General features: G+C 24.2%; 1 protein-coding gene and 2 non-coding genes across 3 annotated transcripts; 1 reads left to right on the top strand and 2 right to left on the bottom strand.

Moving 5' to 3' along the window:
- LOC147656672 (5S ribosomal RNA) lies at window positions 1–119 on the bottom strand. The gene has a single exon (XR_015294069.1). It is a non-coding gene; the product is annotated as a 5S ribosomal RNA (ribosomal RNA).
- Window positions 120–371: 252 nt separating this feature from the next.
- On the bottom strand, window positions 372–490 carry LOC116415364 (5S ribosomal RNA). The gene has a single exon (XR_004225984.1). It is a non-coding gene; the product is annotated as a 5S ribosomal RNA (ribosomal RNA).
- A 7,819-nt stretch (window positions 491–8,309) lies between these two features.
- Window positions 8,310–12,371, top strand: LOC100872674 (outer mitochondrial transmembrane helix translocase). Its single transcript, XM_012493742.3, has 6 exons — window positions 8,310–8,791; window positions 8,919–9,161; window positions 9,232–9,433; window positions 9,532–9,728; window positions 10,760–10,938; window positions 11,013–12,371. Exons 1-6 carry the CDS (start codon window positions 8,636–8,638, stop codon window positions 11,164–11,166), a joined length of 1,131 nt encoding a protein of 376 aa, XP_012349196.2. The 5' UTR covers window positions 8,310–8,635; the 3' UTR covers window positions 11,167–12,371.
- Window positions 12,372–12,523: the final 152 nt, after the last annotated feature.

The following is a 12,523-nucleotide window of genomic DNA, read 5'->3' as shown; positions in this document are numbered from 1 at the left end:
AACCAACAACACACGGTGTTCCCAAGCGGTCACCCATCCAAGTACTAACCGTGCCCGACGTAGCTTGACTTTGGTGATCGAACGAGAACCAGTAGTTCCTACGTGGTATGGTCGTTGGCGCTTCATTTATTCATCTCTCTCTAGAAATAGTACTTTTATTCCTAAAATATAAAACACAAAAGTGATGTGAAAGGCAATAATATCTACAAATAATCAAACAATTACATCGATTTAAATAATATAGCAATATATGCTTTTAACAAAGTCTCTAAAATTTAAAAAATGAAGAAAAATTCACAGTATATGAGGCAACACATAAAATCATAAAAATTAATAAACATTGATAAAATAGATGAGAAGGTAAAAAAAAAAACCAACAACACACGGTGTTCCCAAGCGGTCACCCATCCAAGTACTAACCGTGCCCAACGTAGCTTGACTTTGGTGATCGAACGAGAACCAGTAGTTCCTACGTGGTATGGTCGTTGGTGTATATTTCATTTATCTCTCTCTAGAAATAGTCAAAATATTTTATTGTCAAAATATAAAACAAAAATGATTTGAAAAGCAATAAAATCTACAAATAAGCAAAAAATTACAGGATTGAAATAATATATTGAAATAATAAAATAATATTATGGGGTATATGTTTTTAACGAAATCTATAAAATTTAAAGAATGAAGAAAATTCAATAAAACGTTGATTAATCGGGGAATAAATAATTCAAATGAATCGAGATCCATTGGATAATCGCAGAATAACTAGAATTGTATTTTTTATATAAATTTCTTTTCTACTTTCCCTTTACAACTCTTTTTTACGTTTCATTTATTAGTAGATCTAATATGTATCAATTATTAATAGTATTATTACCAATTGATTAAGAACAAAATGATGATAAAAAATCTATCGGGAAAAAGTAATTATCGAAGTAGAAGTTTGAAAGGAAAATATGATTGTTATAAAAGTGTGAATACATTTAAGATTAAAACTTTTGAGAATTAGTATCAAATTACTTTATTATTAATGACCTTGAAACTGATAATTATTATCAAAAATCATTCTCAACGGAGTCTTTTCTAATAAAAAGATAACTTCTGAGAATAAAATCTCGAGAATTCTTAAATATATTCGTATTCTTAATAAACAGAAAACATCAAATAATCAAGATCCTCGGTACTTAAAATTTCGAATGATGAAATGTGAATAATAGCACCGATAAATCGAGGTTTCATTATAAATTCTTTTTCCTTCCTATATGCTCTTTAAGATTTCATAACTTTTCTATAATTACAAAAATTTCAACTATATAATGTATTCTTTATCTATTTATTTTAAAATATTTTATAAATAAATTTTTTATTTTAAATTTTTAAATGAAACATTGTTTGTATTCTGAGAGAGATATTCAAGATAACTCGTCTCTGATAATGACAGAATTAAAGAAAATGTTATTAGCATAATCTTCTGATCTTCTGATTATTATAAGATTTCTAATTTTAGAAATTAAAATTGTTAATATTTGTATATTTTTTGTGCTCAATATGTAAAAAAGGAAAATAAATGAAAAGAGATTTGAGATTATTAGAAGTATAGATAGATATGTATTTACTTGATATTTTCAAGTAAAAAGTGGAAAATTTAATGCTAAGATATATAATAACACAATTAAAGCAAAGATATTTCGAATATTTTCTTTTATAATTCATTATTATTTAAAAATTAAATAAAGATATATATAGAAAATATATTCATATAACATTTTTTTTTATTTTGTGTGTAAATATGTTTAAATGTATTATTTTATCCATTAAAAAAATAATTTTATCCATTAAAAATATTTTAAAATAATTAATAAAATAAAAAAATGAATTTTTAAAAAAGTAATTTATTTTTTTCTATAAGTATTTAAATAATCGATTAAATTTTTACCATTTGATGAATTTAATTTAAAAAAGAACTTTTTATGTGAAAATTTCTCTTTCTATCTTTCATATTTTACGAGTTACAAAATAAAGTTTTTAAAGATCAATTTCAACGTGTCTTAAAATTTCTGCAGCGAAAGAAATTATATAATACATATCTAAAATTTCATAACTATTTAAATTTCCGGCTTAAAATATCTTCCCTTATAAATCGCTTCCTTTATAATAAAACTGATAAATAATAACATTTTCAGAGACAATAATTTGGAAAGTAAATGTATATAATGATAATTCCACGGTAAATAATGATAATTTCACGCCAACTGCAAAAGTCTAGAATGGCAAAATAACTTGAAATGGGGCAAGAAAGCGAAAGAAGACGTTGAAGCAGGGAGGGATAGAACAAGCCGCGAGCATTCGTTGCGACAGTAGTTGCAGCACGAGGAGAGTTGCTAATGATTCGCTAACGAGATACGTGCTCGGTCTGTTTCATACCGAAACGAAAGAAAAACCGACTACCTTAGAAATAAGAGAGAAGATCTCTTCCTCTCGAGACTTCCTCTCTACTTCCCCCTTCACCGCTATATCGCCGCTGACGAGCTTCGTCTTTGTCTTTATTTTGTCGTCTCTTCCTACGATGTCTTTTCTCCCGTCCTCTTCTTGTTTTATCGCACTATCTGTAGTTTCGTGCTCCTGCCGCTGTGAATTCTAAATCTCCCTGCTCCTTAATAGATAAAATGTATTAAAATCAATAAAAACCATTTCGTACTTCCGTTTATCTGAACTTTACTTATTTAGAAATGATTGCATATTACATATATATGAAAATATATTAGAAACAAAGTTGGACAAAATTTTCTTTCTACTTAAATTATTTAAATCATTTAATGTGGAAGAAATAGTGGAAAAGATAGTTATTTTATTAACCACTTTGAAAAAGGACAAAATTATTGGAGAAGTTTAAACTTTAAAACTCAATTATATATAGATTATACTTAATATTTTTAATATTTCTAATTGTAGGAAAATGGTCGAAAGTTATAACATATTAATTGACATTCTAATACTGACCATGGCCATTCGTTTTGTTATATTCAAAAATATAGTTTTGAGAAATTTCCTTCTCTTTCTCTATCTATATTTATAAAAAAAATTAAAATTTTTAGATGCCTGTTTTTCTCTTGAAAATATATGCTTTCAGCCCAAATTACAAAGCTTATAACAACATAATATTGTATTTTTGTTATTTATTTATTTTTTGAACTTTAGTGATAAATTCAAAATTTCCAATTAATCTTTTATTTCTTATGAAATTCCTTTTTTGAATTTACACCAAATTTGTATATCAATAAATCTTTTATATATATATCTTGAATAATTGGAATATTATTTCTATGAGAATTTGACCACACACCAAATATTCTTAGAACGCGTATACACATAACACATCGTCGATCGTTACACATCATTGGAGCTTCAGTATTTTTAATAATATTTGCCTGTTCATGTTGATACATAATATACGAGAATATATATATATAATAATACATTACAAATGGATTACGCATCCTTATAATTGTATTGCGTTATTGAATGATTGATGCAATTTTATATTCTGATAAAAAACAAATATTTTCAACATGTCAATTGTTCTCCCCTTCAAACCGCCGCCCTAATCTAGGCTAGTTCTATTTCCAACCGCTTTACCTTCGAACTTTTATTTACGTGTCACCGGAAAAGCGTTCTCGTGTCTCGACATCGTCGATACCCATCCCTGACTCCGCACGGATATTTCAATGCTTGAAATTTTTCCAAGTGTCGCGATTCCAATAAAATTTCACCGACCGAAGAATCTATCGACTCGGTTTTCGTTTGCAAATACATATCCACGTTCGATAAATCACCATCTTTCTTTCATTACACAGGTTACGATATCCTTTCGAATAGGCCAATTTAGCATTCACGATTGTGGAAAACATTTTTCATCATCCAGCCATAAATAGTTTTAACTCATAATCGGTTTTTCTTTTTTTTTTTTTTTTTTTTTTCGTGAAAAAAAATGGATGGGCACGAAACTTTTCGTAGAATCTCTGACACCTCTTAAATTTACGCCCCTCTCGGGTAAATGACAAATGTGTCGATGAACGATCAGCAATCATTCATGCATTCGCCAATATCGTTCGATGGATATTCGTATTCATTTGTCATGACGTGCAGTAAAAATGATTTTCATTCGACCGTGATTTCACTATCTCCAATGCGTCCAATGATTCAATTATATTTCAAATTCAATTATATTTGATTCGTCTCTCGTTAATTAGCAAAATAAGTTTTTTTTTTGTCTACGCGCATATATTGAAATTATCGTTCAAATAGTAAGATGTATTTACAATAATAAGTAAATAAAAATTATTTTTACTTTAGCATAGGAAAAAAACATTGTTATTGTTTCAACAACGTTAACAATTCTGAACAAAATGATAATATACTTTTGGTATTTTTCGGTATTTTTCGAAACTTTTTGCTATCATTACTTTGTGCATTACTTTTTCAATTCTTTAACATCGTCCTCTATGCGTCCTATATATACAGTCTGTAGTTTATTTACACTCCGTCATCTTCTATGTGTCGCTGTAGTTTCTTTACATTCGTCGTTCTCTGCACACTTATGGATTTAATTTCTTTTATTACATCTCTTCATTAAATTAATACCAACAAGTATTTGAATACGAAGTTTTGTGTCAGAAGTAAATTGTATGAGAAATTTCAAGATAAATTTCTGTTTAAAAAAAAATCTTAATATACTGTGCAAAGCTGGAAAGATGATTACTAGGATCTATCTAGTTAATCTACAAAGTAACTAGACGGTACGTAAAGAGATGGTAATCTGTACGATGTATATAAAGACTGTGAAATGACAGTCTATACGATATATATATATCTATACATCCTAGTGATTCTAAGCAAGAAAAAAAAAACCAAGAGTTCCATACAGTTTTGCGTATAAAATCTCTTCATCCGCATGAAAAGAAAATTCCAATTCAATCTGCGTTATTAAAGGATTAATGTTATTAATGTTATTAACGTCAATTCTTTAATATTGCAGATCAAGTTGGAATTTTCTTTGCGAATAATATAAAATTCACAAATTAAAATTTTTTTCTATAAATTTGATCTATTTAGATAAAAAAATAGATGCGACGAAATGATAGCAAAAACACATCAACGAATTTTTGTTGTTTAAAAATGGAAAGATTTCTTATATATTTCTGCGTAGTGGAAAATGGAAAAAAGATATGAATTTTTGATAAATTTATAGACATATTTTAAAGAAAGTAATTTTTTTAACATTTTTGTCAACTACATCCTTTCTGATGTTATTTTTCTTCTGTAAAATCAATTTTGATTTATCACTTCAAAACGATTTATCTCTTATCGAAAAAAAAAAAATCCTATGATAATAAATTAAAGTTGATTTTACAGAGGAAGGATGACACTATATGATACAGTTGATAAAAAATTGAATTTTTTTAAATATATTTGTAAATAAATAATAAAAATCGATATTTTTTAATCATTTATCGTTTATAAATTTAATTAAAATTTTCAAGATTCCAAAAATAATCAAGACTTTCACAAAACTTTATTTTTCGAAATTTTTTAAACTTCAAATTAGATTCAATGTGATTTCGTGTCATTTTGAAGAAATCAAAGCGATTCCAAATGTTCCAAATTCCATCACTACTTGCAATGCAATATGACGTTTTTTTTATGATATTATGATATATATAATTTATGATATAAATTTATGATATTTGCCTTTTTATTAATTTTGATTTTTTCGATTATGACATTGTCTCGCATAGTCTTTCGTCAATCTGCAAGCAACATTGTCTTCGCTTCTAATTGTTTCTGCATTCGTTCAGCATTTCAATTTCTTTTTGCCAATGTTAAGTTACAAAATACAACAAATATTAAATTACTAAATTATAAGTATAAAGCTAATCGCTATTCATCTTTGATTATTATAATTTCAGTTATTACAATTTCGTCGATCGCTGTAAAAATTGTTATTTATATTTTATCTTTGTATTCAATCTGAAGGATTCGTAAAATACTCAAGTTCATTATGAATAAAAATTAATAATGATGATATTAAAACTATCCATTATAGTAATAGTAAATAAGCGGTGATATTGTATATTAACATATCATGGATGTATTTAAGCAGCATTCAATTATTTCAATTTAATATTGAAAATTTTTTATTAATATCTCGACAATTAATAATTATTTTAAGTTAAAATTTTATATTTAAAATTCGTATTAAGATGAGAAAGTTAAGAGTTTATTAGAATGAAAAAGTTAAGGCACAAACTCTCTTTCTAATATATACATAAGTAGTATGTAAATAAATGATAAAAATGCTTGAGACAGATGAACGAATACTCGAGCAGGAAAATTTGTAGTCACCAACCAATGCCCTTAATTTAACTTGCATTTTATATAGTTTAGAGTTGGATAATAATCCGCTGAAAAAATAACTAATTAAAATTTCGAATAAAGTTAAATAACTTATTTAAATAATATTTATTCATTCATATTTATTCATTAGTTGTTATAGTTGATCCGCTCTTCACTTTGACTCTTTAGTGCTATAATTAACTGTGGTTATTCAATACTTTAAATTATTATAATAACTTATTAAAATAATTTTATTCTTAATTTCAACTATTAAAATTTTGCCTATTTCTGCAATTGATATAATACTTGATACTTGTTTAACAATTTCTCAAAATGACGAATTATTAATATATAATTATTAATATTTATTATTTTTATTCACAATAATTAGAAAGTAGAGATTTTTTTAAATAATAATTATTTATTTATTCTTAAATTGATAAAAACGCAATTTAATTAATCGAAATTTGTGAAAATATACTCTCTTAAAAATAAGAAAATAAGAAAAATATATTATATTATATTTATTTATATTTATTAAATATTGAAGAAAAATAATTTTTTTATTTCTTTATATTATATTTTATAAATAGGTAATGATTTAATTCATATCGATAAATTTATTAAAAGAAAAATTGATAGTACTAGTTACATTTAATTTAAGATTATAAAATATTAGTTTCGATCTAATTTATATATAATCTAATATAAATAAATTTTGAATTATGAAAAAACTGAAGCCATTGTTATCAATGTAATAGTGATACTGATCCTAAAGGCAAAGATTTCTATGGAATATACACAAAATTTGATAAAGTAAAGATCACTGTAAAATGCAATAATGAAGAATCAAACATACACGATACATTGTGTTAAAATACATCCAATACATGCTTTTATTTATAAAAAAAAGTTGTTTTTTCTTTTTGAAATATTTTTTTAAATTCCTTTTATCATGTTTGCGTTCATAATTATTAATTTATTAATTTGTATATTGTATTTCAATGAATTTATTATTCAAATTAATTTTTAAAAAGAACGGTAGATGGCAGTAAGTTATTCGATGATAAGTCTGCATCTAATATCGATATTATAAGTGTTTCTGAGGCGTTTATAAAAATGATATATATTGAGAAAAATATTCGAAAATTCTTGCAATAGAACACCAATTTTTTCGATATACATCTTATTGATTCTTAGTATTTTAATTTTCTTTTTAAGATATATATATTTTTATCTTAAAAAAAATTAAACAGTTAATTAAACAGTTAATAATTAAATGTATATAATGATATTTTATCTAACAAAAAAAATAATAAATTAAACAAATAATTAAAAATATGTTTTTTTATATTAAAAATATTACCATTAAATATATTATAATATAAATAAAAGAGCTCCTTTATTACATATATTATTCTTATAATTTTTATTATTCATATTATCTAATTCTTATTTTATATTTAAAATATATTTTATTTATTTTCTATTAAATTTAATTTGTAATTTTATATACAATTGTCAATAATATTTAATATTATTGTTTTATTAATATGTAAAAAAATACACATAAATAATCATATTATTGATATTATTATAATTTTATTATTAACCTTATTTTTTTTCATATTTTTTATTTTTTCATGATTTTTTAAATATATTAGTTATAAATTTTAATAATGTAAGATTATACTATTTCATTGATTATTAAATCATTACATAATATATATATATTTTATTCATTTTAAGGAAAAGATTTTGAATTAAATATATACATATAAAATATAATGTAATCTTTGTTTAAAATATTATTTTAATTATAAAAAATTGTACTGATAAATAAAAAACAATCGAATGAAATTATATTCTATATATTAATCATAACATATATATAATTAATTATACATTATGCAATACTCATTCACGTGTATTCTCATATATATTCTTAAAACTCAAATCATTTTTAATATTCATATATCAATAATTATCGTAGGGAATTTTATATTAAAACTATTAATACTCATTTTTTATACATTTTTATATATATTATATATATTAATGACTTGCGCATGCTTACATTTCCCTCTCTTTCCATTGTATACAACTATTCTTTCTTTTGTAAATGTTCAAGTTAAGAATTTGAGCACAGTTTAAAGTGGCATGTAATATTGATAGAAAAGAATTAATATTTAGTACGTTGGACAAAGAAATTTACCGATAAAATTGAAACAAAATATAAGAAACAATGAATATTGCGGATGGAGTTGGATATACGAGATCAGAAATATTCGTACTTGTGGCAAGAGTATCATTTATTGCGGCTTTTGGATTTTTTAGTATGAAATGGATTATGAATCAACTTGATCCTACGAATAATGCAAAGAAAAAAGCCAGAAAAAAGGTTATTGGTTTAGTACTTTAAAAAATTAAATCTTACATAACCTTTATATATACTCTATGCACGTTTGAAAAGCAATCTTATTTTTCATATATTTTTTATTAAAAATCGTGATTTACATGTTTTATAGGCACGAGAACAGTTACGAAAACTGGCTAAAACAGATAATTTATTATGGTCAGTAGACATGGATCAATTAACAGATTATGAAATGATAATAGCTAATCATATAGTGGATCCCAAAGATATTCGGGTTTCATGGGAAAATATTGCAGGTCTTGAACATGTTATACAAGAATTAAAAGAAACTGTTATATTGCCTATACAAAGAAAAGAACTATTTGAAGATTCTCAATTAACACAAGCACCAAAGGTTTACATACAAATATATACAAGTATAATTATATAACAATTTTATATCACAATTTATATTTTAATTTTAGGGTGTACTCTTACATGGACCACCAGGCTGTGGTAAAACGATGATTGCCAAAGCAACTGCTAAAGAGACTAAAACATGTTTCATTAATTTAGATGTAAGCATTCTAACTGATAAATGGTACGGTGAAAGTCAAAAATTAACTGCAGCTGTGTTTTCGCTAGCTGTAAAACTTCAACCATGTATAATCTTTATTGATGAAATAGGTCAGTGGAAAAAAAAATATGATATATTTCACATTAATATCATTATTTTAAAATATGTTGTTATATAGATTCATTTTAATATAATTATTGTTTTATAGATTCATTTTTAAGAGCACGCAATTCGCAAGATCATGAAGCAACTGCAATGATGAAAGCACAATTCATGTCTCTTTGGGATGGATTAATCACAGATCCTTCTTGCATAGTTATAATAATGGGTGCTACTAATAGACCACAGGACTTAGATAGAGCTATTCTTAGACGTATGCCAGCTACTTTTCACATTGGTTTGCCAGTAAATAAAATTTATACAAAAGTTTATTTGTTAAATATCATATAAAGTTAATATATTCATGAGACACTTTTCAAATTTAATTCTAAAAATCAAAATGGATACAAAAGTTAAAGCAATTTCCACTATGGTTTATTTATTAAATTATAAGCAATTGAAATTTATGTTGAGATGAAACAAGGCAATCTAAATAAATGAAATCATTTTATCTCAATTACTATATCAATTATTATATTGTTTTAAAATTTTGGTATATCAATTTTTATGTTTATTTTGATTTGTAAAATCGGACATGTGTTTTAGGAATATATTGACATTGTTTATATATGAAATATTGCATTTTCATTGTATATGTATATAAATGTATAGTACTTATACTGGATATCTTTAAAATGTTGGAACATCCGTTTATATAATATCGTTCACATAAATTGCAGATTTCTGTGATAATTTCAACCAACATTTTCTTTTACAGATAGACTTTCGTTATGGCTTTATTGATGAATTGTTAAAAAAAATATTAGCCAATCATGAAGCATGTAACCTAGTCGAAACCTGCATTCGACAATAATAGCATATGTGTCGTCGACTGAACACGAATAAATCCAAGCAACATATCTCGAAGAAAGTGTATTGAATATTATATTTATTTATTTATATATTTATTCATTCATTGTTCATGATATAATTCGATATAATTTTTTATTGATAAAGAAAATATTTGTTATATTCAACGTAAATTTTTTTCTAGATATATTGTTTTGTTATTTAGTTTTATTCATACTCAATTTTTTTTTATTATCAATGCTATTGTCATGGTTTGATTAGGTTATGCGCTCTGTCATTGATCATTTTTTTCTGTTAACAACTTGTTAACAGAACTGTAACGAAAGTTTTTATAAAGGAATTGTTGCTTGAAATTACTTCGGAAATCTGCAATTTATAAATATTCCAATATTTTTGGGATATTATTGGGATTTCTGTTTATATATATATATATATATATATTTTTTTTTCTTTTTTTTTTTTTCCAGAATGAAGAACAACGAGTGCGAGTCTTGAAATTGATACTAGATCATGAACCAATAGCTGAGAATGTAGATATAGCAAAATTAGCAAAAGTAACAGAAGGTTTTTCTGGATCGGATTTGCAAGAACTTTGTAGAAATGCATCTATTTATCGTGTTCGAGATTATTTACGAACTCATACACAGTTAATATTTTTGTCTTATTATTTATTTACACAAAAGTTGAAATCAAACTTTATAATTAATCTTTTTATCACAGAGATACAAGTGCTACCAGCAGTACTGATGATGAAGAATATCATGATGCAGTACGACCTATAACAATGGAAGATCTTCTTACATCATATAAAAAGATAAAAACATCTAAAATACATACTGGTACTTTGAGTACACTTAAATCTGATATAGATTAAACAAAAAATTATAGTATGTATTAATTTACTTTGAAATTTTTTATTTTAAAAAAAAAAATTAGAAAGCAATTTTATAATAATGTTTCTCGTTTTCAAATATTTAAGAGAAAAATATTTAAAAAAAAGAATTTATTATTGCAAAATTTCACAACTGATTAATTATCAATACCAAGAACAGTACAATGCATGAGAAAGAGTGTATATATGCATATATATGTATAATATAAAATAGATACAACTATGTTTGTATCTAACTTGTATTTAATCTCTCAAAGAACGAGATCAAGTTGAAATTTTCTTTCCATGTAGACAAAAAGATTTTATAGAGAACTTTATGAAACTGTTTTGGTTTTTTTATTTAGAATCATTAGAATGTTCTCTATACGTTGCATTGACTGTCGTTTTTTATCCTATATATTGTTTAATTATTCTAGAGGTAGCAGTAGAAGATTTCTTATAATTTATTTCTCATATAGAATTTCATATTTAGATTTTTTTAATGTTATATTTGAAGAGATAAAATAAAAGAAATTGAATCTTTATAGCATAACAACTGTAAATGGTAACAAAATGTGAAGAAATGACAATCTATGTGATACATAAAAGGACAGAATATAAGGAAACAACAGTCTGCGATGCATAGAGAATGATACTGATGGATTAAAGAAAAAAGAAAAATTTCATCACAATTTAAATTATCTTGCTGCATAAAATACATAAATTCAAGATTTATAATATAAAAATATTGTAAAAAAATTAATTTTTTCAAACGTAACTCGATAAATTTGTTCTGATGATTAAAAACAATTTAAATCTTCCAATATTTATATTTTACTATTTTAATTCATTAAATATTTTATTGAATAGTAAATTAAAATTTATCCTAATAGAAATTTCTCTTACATATATGTATAAATTTTTTTTGAAAGTAACCTCTGTATGTGTGTATGTATGGTGAATGAGTGTATACAAATCCAAGTAATATAAGAAAATAATTGATTATATTCTGATCACTGTTGTATAAATTAATTCGTTAATTAATTGTTATATTTAAATGTATAAACTTTTGTATTTATCATTGTACAGATAAGAATTCATAATTGGTGTTTATAAATAAGCAGAAATTCCGAATATTATTTTTAATTGCGTTTTTACAATTAATATACAAACAAAATTAATGCAATAAAAAAAATATTGTAAATCTAGTACACAAATTTAAAATTTATAAGATTAAAACATCCATACAAAACTTATAATATGTAAAACAATTAATTTAAAAGTAACTTGATATAAAAAGCAAATAGCAATGCAAGTTTTAAAAATGCAAAAATTATAATCTTTTAAATATTCTATTTAA

Source organism: Apis florea, unplaced genomic scaffold, assembly GCF_048593485.1.
Source record: "Apis florea isolate Af1SG1 unplaced genomic scaffold, ASM4859348v1 contig_3517_pilon, whole genome shotgun sequence".
In the NCBI taxonomy this organism is placed as follows: Eukaryota; Metazoa; Arthropoda; class Insecta; order Hymenoptera; family Apidae; genus Apis; species Apis florea.
The sequence above is the reverse complement of the archived record's forward strand: the minus strand, read 5'-3'. Positions and strand labels throughout refer to the sequence as shown.